The sequence below is a fragment of the Mustelus asterias genome, chromosome 19 (genome assembly GCF_964213995.1).
Source record: "Mustelus asterias chromosome 19, sMusAst1.hap1.1, whole genome shotgun sequence".
In the NCBI taxonomy this organism is placed as follows: domain Eukaryota; kingdom Metazoa; phylum Chordata; class Chondrichthyes; order Carcharhiniformes; family Triakidae; genus Mustelus; species Mustelus asterias.
In genome coordinates this window covers 56,365,791-56,379,158 of record NC_135819.1, presented here as the reverse complement: position 1 = coordinate 56,379,158, position 13,368 = coordinate 56,365,791, and the positions used below count along the sequence as shown (strand labels likewise).

The following is a 13,368-nucleotide window of genomic DNA, read 5'->3' as shown; positions in this document are numbered from 1 at the left end:
TGTACCTTGCAGGTCAACCACAGTGGCTGCTAAGTACATCACATTAAAGCAGACATTCGAGGGCCAGACTTTCCCATCCACACTCAGGTTGGAATGGAGGAAAGGTGCCAAAAATATGGCGGTGGTAGACTGTGTGCCGGTGTGCCACCCCCTTTCCTGACAGAGAAGGAGTTGAGAGGCGGACGAGAAAGAAAAGTCACCCACCCAATTCATTGGGCACCTTGAGGTCAATTGAAAACTGTCTTCTAATTTCTCCAGATTCTAATGGGGGCAGATGGTTGTTCGGAGCTCCGTGGGGCTAACCAGCTGCAACCTGGTGGTATCAGGGTTGACAGTGCTGAAATGCTTTAATTTAATGCAAAATATTGAAAGTTTGAGGTAAAGTGTACCAAACAGTAATAACGTTTCAGTAACCCAACTTTCCCTTACCCTATTCTAGGTCCTACATCTCAATTTCCCCTTTGAGGGTGAGGAATCTCATTTTTTTTAAAATGGAAGTGTGCACAGACTGAAGCCAAAGCAATGGCTGCTAATTCAGGCCTAAATGTAGTCTATGTCCCTGGTTGCCCACCTACATTTCCGCAATCCCCCACGATTAGTTATAGACCCATGTCTGGGGTCATTAAGACTCTCACGCTGTAAAAATGATGCTTCATGTCATGCTAGGGAAAGGAGGAGGTTGGTGATCCAGAATCAAACTCACAACATGGAATCAAACCTGCCTCACGATTCCCCCCTCCAACAGGAAATCCTGGCCCTCAAGGTCAGCTGCGTCCATTCTCTATTTAGTATCAACTTTGCTCTAGAGTCAAACTCTCACCTCTGAACTTCAAGTTTTTAGTGAGGTCCCACCCCAATCAAGAGGCATTAAAATCTTACTGAAACAGAAGGCTTCAAGCTTCATATCTGAAGCAAAAGCAAAGGTTAAAAAGAGGTAAAGCCGCCTTAGTCCCAAATGACCATAGGCTGCTCTCCCCTTTGAGGGGGAGAGCTGGCTGGTAGTGACTTTAACCTGAGAATCACCATACTTCAGGCGAGGGGCAGGGTTGAGAAGGCGGGGCTGTCATGAATAACCTCAGCCGGTACAGGAATTGAACCCGTGCTATTGGTGTCACTCTGCATCACACATAACATCACAACTACAAAATACATAACGTAGCTTACTTTCATCCACGTTAAACATATCCACTGTTCGAGCAAACCTATAAGTAACAGTATCATTTTTATCTCTGTCAAGGGCTTCCACTTTCGCGATGATTGTCTCAACAGGCTCAGTTTCAAGAACGTGGACTGTATCTTTAAGACCTTTTCTACAGAAAGAAGTGAAATTGTTACTTGATTGGTGCTGTTTATTGAACCAGTGACATGATAATTTATTGAGAAGCCACAGACAAAATCTCCAACTCTAGTGCCCCAGTGCAAATGCTCTTAGTCTTGCGTGAATATATCCTATTCTTGAGTTTTTTATTTGTGCATTTACACCGTGGGTACTATCGTCCCTGAGATGGCACAGGGTTGAGATTGTTCTATCTCACTGGTACAGGGGAGAAAAATCAATTCTTTCCAATAAGCAATCATTTGCATGTTTATCATTTGGTACCAATAGTTTAAATTCTGTATGTAAAGTGCCGTCATTGGGTGAGCCAGGAAGGCACTAGTTCAAAAAAAGGGTGGTGGATATGTTAAAACTAAGATAAGTTGTTAGCCAAGGTTATTAAATAATATGGGACCAAGGCAGATAAATGGATTTAAGACACATGTCGGTCATGGTCTAGTTGAAAGTGATAATAAAACACCATGGGGCGATTCTCCGGGAGAATCAGCGTCGGCTGATTCGTGGGATTCCCGCGAGCGTTCGCACCGCGCTTGCGTCTCCCAGGCCTAGATTTGTGGTGGCATCTGCACGGCGCTGGAAATCAGCTGGGCGGTGGAGCATTTAAATTTTACATACTATTTAAATGCTTTTAGTAAGCCTGATCTGAATTCTTCGGGCCCACTAGCATCTCCCACCCCACCAGGGCGTTTCATTCTAGCAGGGATTACTATAGCTCTCCACTTTTGGGGAACTAGTGGGATGATCCCACAAGAGTGAAGGGGAGGCAATTGGGACACCCATGGGATTGGGCGGTGGGAGATTCTTCTCTGAACTCCCAGTGAAAAAACCAACGCAAATTACTCCAGTTTTCCCACGAATTCGACACTTGGAAATTTTTTGGGAGAACCCCCCCCATATATTGAAAGTATGCATTAAATGACTGCAAATGATCTCCTCACTGCTGAAAAAAGAAATAATATTGTGGTTAACATTCCTGTAAACCATTCTTAGCTGAACAGGGAATATGCAAACTTGGGATCAGCTACTCAAGTTCTGTCGCTGAAAAAATGGGAATTTAATATTTATTTCAATTTCCATTAATCACCAATACGCAGAAAAGCAGAGATGTAGTGAGTTTATCATCTCATCTTACTTAAACACGGGAGGTTCATCATTCAGATCTCGAACATTGATAGTAAGAGCTCCTCGGCAGAACAGGTTATGTTGGTCTTCAACTTGAATAGTGAGCCTGCATTTCTAGAAATAGACATGTCAACTGTGGCTTCCTTTTGGAAATGAAGCAGTTGAAAGAAATCAATGTTTAAAACTTAGACTAATCGTTTTATATCAAACAAAATAGCCATGGTTGCCTTTACACCATGGGCAAAGCCAATAGTCCACTGCGATTCTATTTCTGGGAATTACATTGCATAAAGAGGAACTTATAATATTATTAATCAGCATCTTATGGTTGCAGAGTGGGAGGATGGATAACTGTGTCTCTTTTTCATATACTTCAACTTAAGTAATGTACTCGGCCCATTCTGTGAGACTTTGTCAAATGGTAAATGCCAGTTGGCTGAATTTCCACCATCACGGAGTAACATGTCTTTGGAACAACTAAAGACAGAGAGACTTAGAGATTCAATGCTGTCAGGTCCTTCTTTTGGGGCACTAAGAATGTATCTAAGCCTAATGTGGCCGGCGGGATTTGTATGTTTATTACAAGCAAAAGTGTGCAGGATGTTATTTTGGAATTGGAGAGAAAAGACACAAGGCGGGATTTTCCAGCGACATTCGCCCCAAAACTGGAAAATCCCTCTCGAGGTCAATGAACCTTTGCATGATCTGCCCCCCCCCCCTCGCTACAATTCCTGTGGTGGGCAGGATAGGAAAATTCCCCCTACTATCCCTGAAAAGAGCATTCAACCTTTTGATATGCAAGTATAGGCCTGTCTAATACCTGTGTGAGGCCCGTTTGCATCCTTGTCTTGCACTGAAGCAATCAGTAAGGTCCACATTGCCCTAAGTGATAACCCTCTCAAAATCTCCTTTTTCTCTCCCCAAAAGATAAGACCACACATAACAGGAGGGAGAGAGGGAAGATGGGCTGGGGCATAACCACGCTGAGGGTCCTTACCCCCTTTGGAGAAAGCGCCCTAGAAGTCGCAGGGGAGGGCCAGGAGCGGTTAGTATCCAAGTGCGAGATCGGGACACCCCAAGCAAGTGAGAGTCCAAAACACCTTTATCCAGATATCTCCAATGAGTCTAGGTCCGAGTAATGACTGTCAGGAATCCTGATTTTTGACTGACACCCCATTCCCTGGGAATTGGGATTCCCCTGGGCCATCTGAAGAGGTCAGCAAATTGGGCCTGTTTTGTTAGCTGGCCAACAGTTTAGTCAGAGAGATAGATTTTCGGAGGTGACTTGGGAGATGAAAGCAAGGCAAAGAGTGATAGTGAGGACATTTCTGAACTTGGGGCAAGGCCACCAATGATGGAGCAATTATATTTGGGAATGCACAAGGCCAGAAACAGATACCCTAGAGGCTATAGGGCTATGAAGTGATTTGTAAACAAAATAACCTAAGATTGTATATATATGTTAGTATTCCATTAATTTTGATCCCTTTATAACTGTACAGTATGTATTAAATATTTCCCTCATTGATGTGCACTATCAGACTTCATGATTTGGTGCATAAAGTGTCCACTAATGGTAAGAGATGTTGATTACTGATGCAAATTGAGATCCTGTTTTATTATAAATTGTCAGTGGAAGTTCAGGAAGGTCATTGTCAATAACTATTAACATTTCTCCTGCGACCATGAGTTGGATGACATGGGGCGGAATTTTCCGACTGCACTCGTCCCAAAACCGGAAGATCCTGCCCAAGGTCAATGGATATTTGCATGGTCCACTCCCGCCACCCTCTACAATTCCCGTGGTGGGTAGGACAGGAAAATTCTGCCCATGGTGTCTTTTAATTGTGTGTGCAGCCAAAAATATTGTCCTGAATTCTCCAGCCGTTCACACTCCGCCACCGCTGCCAGCGAGAATGGAGAATTGGGTGTTCCGCCAAATTTCCATTCACTGCCGTGGGTCTGGAGAATCCCACAAGTGAGTTCGGAGAATTTCAGCCATTATGCATCAACAGCTGGACAGCCTACTTCTTGCTAAACTTCATCGAAAGACATGGAGAGATTTATTGCTCTCTGGACAATTGTCTGACTCCGAGGTGCTGCTCTCTTCAACGTGGCCTTTAAGGGCATTAAACTGCAACCTGCTCAACTCCACATTCCAAGTAACAACACCACACATTTCAGTTGGAAGCTAATTACTAAGGCCCAGCCAAGAAAGCTTTGAAAGTAGCAGCTACAATAAATCCTGAGTTTCATCCTGTGGAGAAAGGGCAGGTTCTCGGATCCACAGAAATCTACATGAAATGACTGGCTTTCTTGCTCTTTTTCACAATTTCTGAAGTTCAATTATGATTTGTTACTGCTTAAAGAAATTATATTTTAGTATTGCTGAGAAAAGACATTTTGTCAAAGCTTTATGTCTTGCACTCATCAGGAAAATTGCAAGAATACCAATGTTAGAGGAACCAACAACTTTAAACTATATGGGAAGAGAATGCTGATTGGTTGGCAACTTGACTCTGATTGTTAGAGGTTGCCATGGAGAATGCACTTGTTAATGGTGACTGACAGTTAACTGCTAAGCATCATTAAAACATTTAACTTGACACTGATTGATTAAGGCATTTTCATGAGGAATGAACCAGCAAATGGCTGTCAGCTATCTTGTTTAGCTGAAACAGACACAATGTGTGTACATGTTCTTTCTGTCTGCAAAGATCAGGACCCTGTGCATTAATGCATGTATCTTCCAGTAAACACAAATGCGCCACCCTGAGAGCCTGACTGACAATCTTAAATTGATATAATATATAATTCATGATTATATGATACCATGATACCATAAATATAATATATATATATATATATATATATAAATTGACATAATAGTTAGCACGCTGGGGATTATTTAATAAGTGTTATTTATTCATAGAATAACATCTAATGTTGGATACTGTGTTTTGAGTTTTGCAAGTGTGGGTTCATTGGGTACGACCTGTACCTTGTCCATTGCAAACAGTGGAAAGGATATGCTGTTTGATATGATGCACCAGTCTTTGGGACATACATCCAACATACCTAGCATCACATTGGCACTTAAATTCATATCCTGCATTGCTCATCTGTGTGATAGCAGAATTTCTTTTGGCTTAATGGTAACACCCTGTTAATGGTGAATACCATTCATATTGTTACTGCATAGCATCAGCATGAAACAGCTAGATTCACCTGATGCCCACATTTATGAGACGCCTTGCCCTTCCAGGGTTGCCTGAGATAGGGCATTTTTCAGGGGGAAAAGTGATGGCCTTATGTCCATTCATGAGTTTGCATGCTATATAGCTATAAGATTGGCCTTATTGGCAGAATTTTAAATAGGGCCCAAGAACTTCAATCACCATGCAAACTGGTGCTATAATAGGATGCATCAAAGGCATTCTGTGGGATCATGGCTACGTTGATCAGATCATTTTGCGCTGTATATCATGGTTCATCACCAATGCTGGTCAGTTAACTGTCAGTGGCGATTAACTAGTGCATTCTCCATGGCAACATTTCTACCAATCAGAGTCTATTTGCCAACCAGTCAGCACTCTCTTCTCATACAGTACAAAATTGTTGTTTCCCCAACATTCCTATTCTTACAATTGTCCTGATGAGTGCAAGGCGAAAACATCTTTTTTCAGCAATATTCAAGTTCGGTTTTACCAACCAATTATATGACATTTGTTCCAATCAGGTGCATTATGTGTATTTGCAATGCATGATACTTTGCCTGTGACACTTTGACACATGTGATATACTAGTTCTAACACTTTAATCTAAGTAAAGGCAAATAAATGGAGATTTTACGTGAAATCCTGCATCATAGTCCAGTGCAGAATTAACAAAGATACAACCAGATGTCTGATCGATGCTGAAAATATTTTCGCAATTAGCTGGGAATGAATTCTGGCTTTCAATCTTGTACTAGTATTTAAAAGAATCAAATGATTAGTTTGAAATGCAACAAAACACAATACAGACATGAAAACAAACAAACAGACATTTAACATGTGAACATTTGTCTCAGTATGATAACCTTTCTCTCCCACATACAAAGCAACCTGAAACACCCCAAGATAGGCATTCATCATGAATAGTGATATAAATCAGAGAGTGTCCCATTAGCCACCCGGTGATACACCTCACCTGATGTTCAATTCCACTGACAGAAGTGGAACTGAATATCGGGCAGTTGGACAGCACGGTGGCACAGTGGTTAGCACTACTGCCTCACAGAGCCAGGGACACAGGTTCAATTTCGGCCTTGGGTCACTCTCTGTGTGGAGTTAGCACATTCTCCCCGTGTCTGCATGGGTTTCCTCCGGATGCTCCAGTTTCCTCCCACAGTCCAGAGATCTGTGGATTAGGTGGATTGGCCATGCTAAATTGCTCCTTACTGTCAGCGTGATTAGCAGGGTAAATACATGGGGTTACGGGGATAGGGCCTGAGTGGGATTGTGGTCAGTGCAGACTCGATGGGCCAAATGGCCTCCTTCTGTACTTTAGCAGTTCTACGATTCTATGAGTTTGTATATTAGACAATCAATGTGATACTACCCTTTAATGTTGCTACCTAAGAGGCTGTGGTGTAGTGGTATTGTTACTAAACTAGGAATTCAGAGACCCAGCGTAATTCTCTGGGGACCCAAGTTTGAATCCCACCATGAAAGAAGGTGGAATTTTAACTCAATCAAGATCTGCAATTAAAAGTTTAACAATGACCATGAAACCATTGCCAATTGTTGTAAAAGCCCATCTGTTTCACGAATGCCATTTTGGGAAGGAAATCTGCCATCCTTACCTGGTCTGGCCTACATGTGAGTGACTCTTAATTGCCCTCTGAAATGGTTTAGCAAGCCACTCAGTTGTATCAAACTGCTAAAAGCAAGTCAATAAGAAATAAAACTGGCCGGACTACCTGGCTTTGACCTATGCACTGGAAATGACAATGGCAAACTCAGCCCTGTTGATGCTGCAAAGTCCTCCTTATTAATATCTGGGGGCCAGTGCCAAAATTGGGAGAGCTATCTCACAGGCCAGTCAACAGCCTGACATCTACATACTCACAGAATCATACATTATGTCAAAGACACTATCGCAGTGGTATATATTCAGGAAGGAGTTGCCCTGGGAGCTCTGAACATTGATTTTGGACAAGGCTCATGGGACCAGGTCACAAATGGGCAAAGAAATCACTTGCTGATTTCCACGTGCCACCCATCCAAACCCGCCCCCCCCCGCCTCCACAAATATCCCCATCCTCAATAATGGGGGAGCACAAGACATCAGTGCAAAAAGGCTGAAGTAGTTGTAAAAATCTTCAGCCAGAAGTGCCAAGTGGGTGATCCATCTCAACCTCCTCCAGAGCTCCCCAGCACCACAAATACCAGTCTTCAGCCATTTCGATTCACTCCACATGAAATCAAGAAATGGCTGAAGATAATGGATATTATAAAGGCAATGGGGCCTGACAGTATTCCAGCAATAATACTGAAGCCCCTAGCGATGCTGTTCCAGCACAGCTACAGTGGCATCTACCCATCAATGTGGAAAATTGCCCAGGTAAATAAAAGGACAAATCCAACCCAGTCAATTACCGCTCCATCAGTCTACTCTTGATCATCAGTGGTGGAAGAGGCCATCAACAGTGTTATCAAGCAGCACCTATTTAATGATAGCCTTCACAGTGACGTTCAGTTTGGGTTCCGTCAGGGTCACTCCACTCCTGACCTCATTACAGCCTTGGTTCAAAAGAGCTAAACTCCAAAGATGTGATGAGAGTGACTGTCCTTGACATCAAGGCAGCATTTGACCGAGTGTGGCATCGAGGAACCCTAGCAAAACTGAAGTCAAGGGGAACATTCTCCACTGTTTGGAGTCATACCTGGTATAAAGGAAGATGGTTGTAGTTATTGGAGGTCAACCATCTCAGTTCCAGGACATAATTTCAGGAGTCCCTCAAGGTTGTGTCCGAGCCCAATCTTCTTCAGCAACGACCTTCCTTCGATTATAATGTCAGAGCTGGGGATATTCGCTGATGATTGCACAATGTTCAGCACCATTTGCATCTCTTCAAATACTGAAGCAGTCCATGTCCAAATGCAGCAAGAACTGAACAATACCCAGGCTTGGGATTACATGCGGCAAGTCATATTCACATTCACCCACATGAATGCCGGGCAATGACCACCTCCAACAAGACAGAATCTAACCATCGCCCCTTGACATTCATGGCATTACCCTTTTCCCCCACAGCCCTGGGGGTTACCATTGACCAGATCTGAACTTGACTAGCCGCATAAATACCGTGGGTACAGTCCGAAGTTAAGAATCCTGTGTCAAGTGATTCCCCTCCTGACTCCCCAAAGCCAGCCCACCATCTACCAGGCACAGGTCAGGAGTGTAATAGAAGGCAGCTCACCATCATCTTCTCAATGAGCAATTAGGGATGGGCAATAAGTGCTGGCCTAGTTAACCCCCATTCCATGAATGAATTCTTAAAATCCTACTTCCCTTCACAATCAACCCAGTTTAAAGTTTATTTATTCGTGTCATGAGTAGACTTACATAAACACTACAATGAAGTTACTATGAAAATCCCCTCGTCACCACACTCCGGCGCCTGTTCGGGTACACTGAGGGAGAATTTAGCATGGCCAATGCACCTAACCAGCACGTCTTTCAGACTGTGGGGGGAAACCGGAACACCCAGAGGAAACCCATGCAGACACGGGGAGAAGGTGCAGATGCCACACAGACAATGAACTAAGCTGGAAATCGAACCCGGGTCTCTGGAGCTGTGATGCAACCGTGCTAACTACTGTGCCACCGTGCAGGCCAGAATAAGAAATTATTCAGAATAAGAGATAAGAATAACCCAAGAAAAGAGAACAGGCCATTCAAAAAGCAGTAATGTCTCCATCTCTGAGACCTGCAGTCCAGGAAAGTTCCACATAGAGTCATAGAGGTTTACAGCATGGAAAGAGGCCCTTCGGCCCAACTTGTCCATGCCGCCCCTTTTTTTAAAACCACTAAGCTAGTCCTATTTGCCCACGTTTGGCCCATATCCCTCTATAGCCATCGTATCCATGTAAATGTCGAAATGCTTTTTAAAAGACAAAATTGTACCTGCCTGTACTACTACCTCTGGCAGCCTGGTCCAGACACTCACCACCCTGTGTGAAAAAATTGCTCCTCTGGACTCTTCTATCTCTCCCCTCTCACCTTAAACCTATGCCCTCTAGTTTTGGACTCCCCTACCTTTGGGAAAAAATATTGACTATCTAGCTGATCAATGCCCCTCGTTATTTTATAGACCTCTATAAGATCAGCCCTAAGCCTCCTACGCTCCAGAGAAAAAAGTCCCAGTCTATCCAGCCTCTTAAGGAACAAAGAAAATTACAGCACAGGAACAGGCCCTTCGGCCCCCCCCAAGCCTGCACCGACCATGCTGCCTGACTGAACTAAAACCCCCTACCTTTCCAGGGATCATATCCCTCCATTCCCATCCTATTCATGTATTTGTCAAGACGCCCCTCAAAAGTCACTATCGTATCTGCTTCCACTACCTCCCCCGGCAGCGAGTTCCAGGCATTCACCACCCTCTATGTAAAGAAGTTGCCTCATACATCTCCATTAAACTTTGACCCTCGCACCTTAAGTCTATGCCCCCTAGTAATTGACTCTTCCACCCTGGGAATAAGCTTCTGACTATCCACTCTGTCCATGCCCCTCATAATCTTGTAGTCTTCTATCAGGTGTCCCCTCAACCTCCGTCGCTCCAGTGAGAACAAACTAAGTTTCTCCAATCTCTCCTCATAACTAATGTCATCCATACCAGGCAACGTCCTGGTAAATCTTTTCTGTACCCTGTCCAAAGCCTCCACATCCTTCTGGTCGTGTGGCAACCAGAATTGAACACTAGTCCAAGTGCGGCCTAACTAAGGTTCTATAAAGCCGCAACATGATTTGCCAATTGTTAAACTCAATGCCTCTCCTTAAAACTCAAACAATATCTTTATCCAGATTTGTACTGATCACGGCAACATTTGGATGCCACAAGTGTCTACACAGCCCATGGGTATTAGGTGGGAATTTCCTGTCAGGGGGAGACTGTTAGTCCTCAAATTTCTTTTTGATCTCTACATTCATAACAGTGTCAGCTTAAGAAATTGATGTTTAATTTGGCTTAGAATGAGCACGAATACAGCATATGACAAAACCAAGTCAATTATACTCGCATGTGGTTTTATGTTTTGGATACAGTTGTCCCCCAATGTTTACAGGTCTCCAGCCAACAACAACACTTGTCCACATACTACTTCAGAATGAAAGGTTGACTTGGTGACTCGATCAAAGAAGACTTTCCTCCCAGGCTAAAGTAGATCCTGTTAGTTAATTTGAGTATTACTGAAAACCTAACTTATATTAACCTCAGTTACTTGTTAAATAAATATATAGCTAAATTTTATTTTAACTTTTGCTCCAAGGGAGACAGAACGATTGACAATGAAACCACACTTCGGGTTTATGCATCAGAGATTAATGCCTTTTGTGATTATTAAAGGATCACCTCCATCTTATAATTAAATTCAAATTTGTTTTTTGTCATTATACTGAAAATTTGTCTCATTGTAACGTGAAAAATATCATTTAATTTATGCCTATATATTTGTGAAATTGTGTTATTTGTAAGGTTTATGCAAAGTTATTGAAGAGATAATAGTTGCTGGTGCTCAAAGCCTTGGGTAGAAAAATGGCAATTTCTTTTCTAATATATGTACTGTGTTGTCCAATTAAAAACCAGTCATTCTGATAATGCATATGAATATGAAACTGTACTGTAGGGATTCTATGATTCTATACAGAAAAAGTGCCTACCTTCAGAATGTCCGCAACATCCTCATCTTCAGCCTTGATGCGATAGACAAAGGTGCCTTTGTCAACATTCTCAGCCACATCCACAGAGGCTAATAAAATAATTTTAATGTTTTTTAGACATGCAGCAACAATAGATGTAAAGCCTTTGCTTCAAACAAGTATCAAAATGATCAACTTTGAACTGCCTCATCCACTTTTAAGTTAGCAATGAAGTTGGGTAAATACGTAGTAGGATTTATTCAGCTTTTATTCAAAATATTAATAAGATTAAAGTGGCATTTTGTGACGCTGGTAATGAACATAGCAACAGCTGCATCTTAAATTGTTGCGTTGAATTTTACTTTGTGATTCCAATCCAATCTTGAGGGGATGCTGACACATTAGAGAATGAGAGATATTGCGGGCAACTGCTGGAACTTTTTTGTTCTATATTCCTCTCCACATTTCCTCTTGTGTAGTCTCTGGCTTCTCCTTCTCTTCACTCCCTATTATCTCATGTTAATTAGCACAGGTCAAGGGGACACGATAAGCCAGCCTATTTCCCTCCTCTCCCCCACTGTCTGCATTGATCCCACAAACTAATAGGTTCAGAGTGGAAGAGATCTGAGGACCAGCTGATGCCCTCTTTGGAGGGAGAGGACTCAGTCGTGGCCACTTCTCCTTCCCATTTCGCCTCAGGTCTATATTTCATTTGGACTTCCATGTTCAAGGGCAGAAAATCGCACATCCCTTCTGTGCCTTTGGAACAGTTCTGTCCCCCATAAATGCTCCTTGCCTCTTCAGGTACACACCAGCACTGTTGGACTTCCTCCAAACAAGAGCAAGCTCTGGTTTCAGGTAAGGTGCTCCACCTGAGTAACTAATAATCCCTGAAAAGGGAAAATTGGTTGGCATTATGCCAGGCTCACCCCAAAGCTTAGTGGAACTGTTTAAACAAAATTTAGCCCCTTTATGTAGGGGATTTCTGTGATTAGTGCATTTTTGTTTAGTTAATATTGTTACCATATTGCTGGTGGCAGCATGTAAAGGGTTAACAAACCAAGCAACCTGTCAGCAGAAGCTATCAATTCAAAATAGATCTTTTTCTGGGAAAAATAGATCAGTTTCACAAGAAGTGTGTTTGGTCCAGTTGACACAATGGGGACCTCTGGTATTAATGAGTACATCATCCCAGGAGGACTGTTAGTCATAACTATATTCACTGGAAGTTCACTAGATTCCTCAGATAAGAGGGCTGCCACTTGTGGAGAACTTGAATTTGTCAAGCCTGTATTCCCTGGAGTTTCAAAGAACAAGAAGTGATCTAATTGAAACCTATGAACATTTAGAGAGTCCTCCATCATTCCTCCCACTCAAGGCTTAATGGGAGCAGAGCGGTACGGTTGCAGATTTGGCAAGGGACTGGGTACGCTGGGACATGGCCTTCCCCAATGGTTGCCATGGAACTCTGTTTAGAGCAGAGCTGGGCCCAACCAAATGGGGCCACCCATGGCAGAAAGGACGTGATGGAAGCGATGCTCAGGCTGAGGGTTTCCTCACCCTCAAACTGATGGAACTGCAGCTGGTTGGTTAGGCATGTAGGAGTCAGCATAGCCATGGCTCCCATCATTGGATCCAGGCCTGGGATGTGGACAAGACCCGCAAAGGTATGGCAAATGATATAATCTTTATAAAATTGTGAATGGCCCCACTGACAGCTACTTTACAGGGAACGAATCATGGCACCCTACCCACTCCCCCCATCCCACAAGCACCCAGGCCTCCTGACATCCTACTCCAGAATCCTTTGGCAGATGGGTGACCAAGGGATGTTCCTGTTGATGACGCCACCAACTGGCATTATTTAAATTGGGTGACAACTCCCTCATGCCGCCTCTCCCCCATACTTCATATACCTTGGCAGGGGCAGTGTCACTGACAGCCAATGGGTTTTCACATAATTAAACTTGTGCCACTCAAACGGCTACACAAATCTGCACCTCTTC

The 13,368-nt window shown here is 43.2% G+C and overlaps 1 protein-coding gene across 2 annotated transcripts in view; it reads right to left on the bottom strand.

Moving 5' to 3' along the window:
- LOC144507969 (cadherin-related family member 3-like) overlaps positions 1-13,368 on the bottom strand; it is a 78,376-nt gene that overhangs the window by 56,600 nt on the left and 8,408 nt on the right. For both annotated transcript variants that reach the window (XM_078235591.1, XM_078235592.1), the window contains exons 4-7: positions 11,384-11,472; positions 6,311-6,427; positions 2,469-2,572; positions 1,165-1,310 (exon numbers count right to left, since the gene is read on the bottom strand). In XM_078235591.1, the coding sequence (XP_078091717.1) occupies positions 1,165-1,310; positions 2,469-2,572; positions 6,311-6,427; positions 11,384-11,472 (456 nt within the window). The remainder of the gene's footprint in view (positions 1-1,164; positions 1,311-2,468; positions 2,573-6,310; positions 6,428-11,383; positions 11,473-13,368) is intronic.